Below are 6,000 nucleotides of genomic sequence, written 5' to 3' on the forward strand. Positions count from 1 at the left end.
GATGCCATCTTTATGGGGTCACTGATTTCATGACATAACCCCCTGAGCAGTGTGACACATCCACACAGCAGTGCAGTTTAGTGTCTGCTCGGTACAGGGAGGGTACTTTCTGGTCCTCCTTGTATCAAGGCTTGTACCAGTGTCTTCTGCCCTGCAGTGCCAGAGGTTGTCTGACATAGAGGACAGAGTAAGAAAAGTGTGATGAATGTAACATCTTTGCAGCTTTTGCGGTTGACAGTGGTAGTGAGATACTGCCTGTCTGTAGCCTGAAATGGCCATCTTCCTTTTTGCCTAATCTGCCATCTAGTGAAACCAAGCTTGTAAAGCTGCAAGTAGCTGCAGCTCCCAGATACTCCTAAAGTATTCTTTTCTTAAAAAAAAAAAAATATGAAAGGATATTCTACCTGTTTTGAACAGTTTCATCACTTTCTGTCACCAATTATCGTTTCTAATTCAGTACTGAAACATTCTGCAACTTCCCAAACAACTTTTTCTTGCATGGATATATTTTAAAAGTTCATTTTGTTGGAGATACTTTTGGAAGCAGATATTTTGTACTTCTGCGGAGTGCATTTACTGTTTTTCTCTTTAAGGCTTCTCTGGGCCTCGAGGAGACCAAGGGTCACAAGGACTTCCAGGGCTGGATGGAACAGATGGTTTGCCTGGGAAAATGGGTGCTTCAGGCTTAGCTGGAACAAAAGGAGCTCCTGGAGATGTATTTGGTGCTGAGAGTGGAGCCTTGGGGGAGCGTGGCCGACCTGGACTCCCAGGTGATAAAGGGCTTACAGGTGATCTTGGATTTCCGGGACCAAAAGGTAAGCACTGATACTGCTTATATCTGGAAATATCAAACTGTTTCTCTTTCAAAAATCTTTCCTGCTTCCAATCTCTTTAAGATACCATGTTAGCAGTCCTCTAAGCTGCTCGCAAGTGGCGATTTGCTTGTTTTCTCTTAGAATCTAATGCAACTCAAAGGCTGTTACTAAAACTCACTTTTTAATTAAAAGTATGAATTTTGTTTTATTTGTTCTGTAACCTCCCACCTCTCTGTTCCCAGGGTTAGACGGAAGACCAGGCCTCCTAGGTATTAAAGGCGAACAGGGTAATCCGGGATATTCGGGTGTCCCTGGATTGCGGGGACCTCCTGGTCCTGGAGGTCCTTTTGGCATTAAGGGAAAACCAGGACCCTTGGGGTCAGTTGGCCTTGCAGGAGCACCAGGTATGTAATGTAGCTAAGCTGAGTGCTGCAAATGTTGAGGAAGTATGGGAGAGGTTTGGCATTAGCTAGGAGTGAGCTCCCACCTCTGGTGGGGGTAACAGAGTGCAGAACTTGAGCCTTCTGCCTCTGACTGCTGCATGACTCCTGCCTAGAAATGGTGCCCCAAGGCTGTAAGAAGTATAGCAGAAATGTAGGAGAAAGCATCTTAAATGTCTTGATATTCTTAACATCTCTGCTTTTACATGTTGGCTGTATCATTGACTAATCTTCATTTCCCATTTTCATGATGATTAATTTCTAATGTATGAGGTTGCTTGAAATAGTTCTTTGATACATTGAAAAATGGTTGGCTTTCTCAGAACAAGAACTTCAGTCTTCACTGTCTTTCTCTTCACTGAGGCAGAAGAGAAATTTGTTTCCCTTCACTTTAAGGGGAAAAAAATCCCCACCACTTGAGTACAGCAGTATCTATCAAGCTGACTGACTAAACTGTTTCATGATAACAGCATATACAAGACTCAAGAACCAAGCACAGGGGGACCTGGGAATTAGTAGATAATGGTCTGTGATCTAACTCATCTGTTCTGACACGCAGAATGACAGTGCTGGAGCATAGTGACAACAAATGATTGAAAGCAGTAACATCATTTGAGATGAAAATCATAGAGTTTTAAAGTTAGGGGTTTTTTTTTATTTTGACATTAACATTGCTTTTGCCTCTTTATTGTTTTATATTTTTGGACTGTATGCCACGTATGACTTTCCTTCAACTGTTTTTAAAACCCTCCCATTACTAGGATGATAAGCTCCAAATGATTAAGTTTTTTGCAGCTGTAGTCTCTCTGAATCATTAATTTCTTTTGTACCCTTGTTCTTTCTGTTCACATATTTTGTCTGTTTTTTCCTTCACCATGTTTCTATTCCATTTATCATCAACTCTCCATTTCTGATGTCACACTGTTTGGTTATGGGTTCTTCACATAGGCTGTCAAGGTGAGAAAATGCAGTGTAGCATAAAAGCTCATGGACTAACAACCTAGCTTTTAATGCTACAAGAATTGCATTGACCATAGGTGATACCCCTTATTATTGCTAATCAAACCAGAAGGCAAAGAACCATTGTAGTGAGAATGCTCAGAGAGTAACAAAGCCTGAAGCCTATCAAGAAGTCCTTAATATGTACAGATTTTAAGTGTGTGTGTTTTCTTTGTCATCTTAAATGAAGCAGCCCTTTCATCTTCTGTTTTAAAAAATACTGGGTTGTAGCTTAGAACGTTTAAGCCCTGAGTATAACAAAGCTTGGGTGCTACTGCTGCAAATGCCATTTTTCAGAAGCCACCTGATTTTTCCTTCTCTTCCTCTCTTTGGATCTGAGCATTCTGTCTTCAATGGTTTGAGCCTTTATTTAAAATTATAAACCGTTACAAAGCTTCAGCTAGAAACATTCTGAAACATTAAGAGGCAAAACAGTGCATATGATACTGGTTCTGTGACAGCACAGTTAGAAGCTTGTTCCCTTAGTGAGCAATTTGCTCTTGAGAAGTAACACTTAACTACCACAGTGGAAAAGAAACGTTTAAAAACAAGCCTCTCCAATTGATTTCTGGTTCACCCAGAGGATGGGGTAGGTAGCAGAGGCTGGCATTAATGATGCTCCCCATTCTGGTTTGGCTGCCTTGATGATAAAGGTAAGGCTGGTGTGCTACAGTTTAGTGTCTGGTAAAGGAAAAAAAAAATGGACACATCATAAGGGGTTTCACTCTTGCCAGCTGTGTAGTGATGTAGGCAGTAACTCTCTTCATAGGTATTTTATTATTAGATGACTAATGCTTTTGCAGTTCTAAGCTTTATGCCTTCTAGTAGGCTGCATGTGCCATAAGGTCCATTTGTCATATTAAAACCAATGCTGTGTTTAAAGAGTTTGGGAAGCTGGCCACAAATTGTTTTAGTGTTTGTGTGACATAGTCTATTGAGTTTTTCTTGTATTGATTCAGGACTTCCTGGAGTCAAAGGCTTGACTGGGGATGTAGGTCCACAAGGCCCTGCTGGTATGAAAGGCTTCCCAGGTCTTGATGGTGCTCCAGGATCTCCTGGAGAAAGAGGATTCTTAGGGCCACCTGGGCCTTTCGGTCAAGACGGACGTCCAGGTTTCTCTGGATCAAAAGGTATGTGTTCCACTAGGGCAACAGTCTGAGATTACTGTGCCTGCAAATAAATAACCTTGTTAATACTGAAATACTGATTTTAGGCCGATCTTGTCAGAAGAGAATGAATTCCCGACTAGTGTTAGAATGCTTTTTTTTTTTTTTTTTTTTTTGCTGCTGAGTTATGAATTACAAATGATGGATTTAATTATCAAATCATCGTCATAAGGAGATCCAGCTTAAAGGACTTGGGCCCTTATGGACAGAGGATCATGTAAATCAAAATAGAAAGACAAGAAAATTGAAGAAATGAGGAACGGTGAAGGAAATTTATAGAAGGGAGAGAATGAAGTACAAACCAAATGGGAAGTAAAAATTTACAATCTGTATGGTCATTAAACATGAATACAGGAGTTTGTTACTTGGAGAATTCTGTGTTATTTTAGGTGGAGAGCAATAGAGCTATGTAACTGCATGTTGCTCTCTTGTAAATTGATTGGGCTTTGCTCTCCAGTGGAAGCAGGACCAGTCTCTCCAAGGTGAACTGAAAAGTGTTGGTTGAAAGTATCATGAGTGGAGACCCATGCAAGGAAGCGGCCATGCTGTGCTTGCGCCATGAAGTTTTACTACTGCGATTTGGGTGATTGGCCAGACCCATGCTGCCTCTACCTGCCAGCTAGGTGGGTATGCAGTGTACCAGAAGAGACTAATTTTCCCTTTCTATTTCTCAACTTTTCTGCACAGGCGAGAAAGGGTCTTCTGGCCTGCTTGGTTTCCCTGGCATGCCAGGCCTGCCTGGTGTCCCTGGAGTAAATGGGTTTAAAGGAACTCCTGGCACAGTTGGAGGAAAAGGGAGCCCTGGAGCTGTGGGACTCCAAGGTCAAAAAGGTGAGAAACAGCTGAAAGGCTTTTGCTGGCTGTGCAGCAGGACTTAGGAAGCCCTTCTGAGATGTCTGCATATTTAATGTTTTCTTCTAAATGCTGTGCTCTTTTCTTCCTTGTGAAATACTTGGGGCTGGTTGCCAAAGATGCTGAGCACTTACTGATGAATTTGCATCAGGAGACATGGAAGTTCTGGTTTTGTCTGCCAGCTTCTCGTGTTATACCCTTTCTCCGTTAGATTATTTTGCAAGAAGAATTCCTCACTTCTTATTTCTTCAGGTGACAGAGGTGATGTAGGTCCACCTGGTCTTCCAGTTCTTGGGCCTCCAGAACAGGCCCTGCAATTCAAAGGAGACAAAGGAGATCCTGGATTAGCTGGACTTGGAGGATTCCCTGGACCTAGAGGTATTTCACAACATCGCGGTTAGTTGCCAGTATCAGTTGTTCTGTAGCTGTGCTTATTATCAGTGGAGTATGGTCTGTCCTTTTGACAGTGCCTGCAGTATTAAAATTTTCTGTTCTGCCATTCACATTCTAGCAAGATTTGCATATGGCAATTCTGAATTTTGAGAAAAAAATTTTCCTTTGAAGCTCTGTTCTGCAGAGCTAATGCCATCCCTTCCTCCTCTTTAAGGGGAGCTTTGGATAACTGGTCAACTGACCCAAATGAGCTGAATGTCTGTATTATGAAATGAAATTACGCTCTATTGTATAACCCAGGTGATAAAGGAATCCCAGGAAGCCGTGGACAGCCTGGTCTCCCTGGTCCAATTGGGTCAGCAAGCAAAGAGAGAGGTCTTCATGGTGACCCAGGCTTCCCTGGTCCCCCTGGACAGCCTGGGCTGCTAGGACAGAAGAAAAAAAAAAATGCCAGGAGAGAGGGTAAATACCTTTTTAAGTATCTTCATCTTCTCTAAGTGCTCTTACAAAAATCCTGTGTTCTAATTGTTATTCCAGTAGCAAAGCAGCAGAAGCTGGCATGATTTTTCCTTACAGAACTTCCAGATTGGGTTTTTTTTCAGTTCATACTATTGAATGACACTTTGGGTAGTATTTCTTCGTACATCTTTGCTGTCTGTTAACCCACATGACCCAAACTTGGACGAGCAAGAATAAAAAGCAAAGGCTAATTTTGTTTGGGTTTTTCTTCAGGGTTCAGATGGTATCACAGGAACACTTGGATTCCCAGGACCTATTGGCCTCCCTGGTCCAAAGGGTAAGAAGTAATTCATAGTGTACGTGGTCTTTCAGTACACACAGTCCTAATATTCATGACTAAAATGAATGAGTAGTGTTCTAGAAGTGTCCGTTGCTCTTCAGTGACTGGGTCCGAAGTACATGTCCCTTTGTAAGGGGCTTCATTCAGATGAGATCACTCAAAAGTCAAATGCCTAAATACTTTACGGTCCTGTGAAAGTTTGGCCACAGCACTGTGTGAAGCACGTGGACAGTACGAGAGGCACCCTTCTCTCTCATCTCCTTGTGTCAAAAGTATAAAGGGCAGTATGTTGTGGAATTACCCATAAATGTCTTGTCTTGCATTTGCATGAATGAATTTGCATCCATTGCTATTTATAAGCATGTTCAAACTCGGGTACATCACTTACTATTGTCTTCGTTTGCTCCAGGAGTTGGAAGTATAGACAAGGTTTATTTTCATAAACAAGCAGCCCTGAAAACTGCTCCCCACAGTCAATTATCAAAGGGCCTCCTCACCTTGTCTGTCTTTTCCAGGTGACCAAGGAGAGTCTGCTG

At 42.1% G+C, this 6,000-nt stretch overlaps 1 protein-coding gene across 1 annotated transcript in view; it reads left to right on the forward strand.

Annotated features, from left to right (window-relative positions):
• COL4A6 (collagen type IV alpha 6 chain) overlaps positions 1-6,000 on the forward strand; it is a 119,885-nt gene that overhangs the window by 104,507 nt on the left and 9,378 nt on the right. The window contains 10 exon segments of the mRNA XM_009646512.2: positions 594-815; positions 1,058-1,219; positions 2,204-2,212; positions 3,214-3,384; positions 4,108-4,251; positions 4,525-4,650; positions 4,966-5,110; positions 5,112-5,127; positions 5,398-5,461; positions 5,980-5,998. Of these exon segments, the coding sequence (XP_009644807.1) occupies positions 594-815; positions 1,058-1,219; positions 2,204-2,212; positions 3,214-3,384; positions 4,108-4,251; positions 4,525-4,650; positions 4,966-5,110; positions 5,112-5,127; positions 5,398-5,461; positions 5,980-5,998 (1,078 nt within the window).

The sequence above is a fragment of the Egretta garzetta genome, unplaced genomic scaffold (genome assembly GCF_000687185.1).
Source record: "Egretta garzetta isolate BGI_Z169 unplaced genomic scaffold, ASM68718v1 scaffold411, whole genome shotgun sequence".
Lineage (NCBI taxonomy): Eukaryota > Metazoa > Chordata > Aves > Pelecaniformes > Ardeidae > Egretta > Egretta garzetta.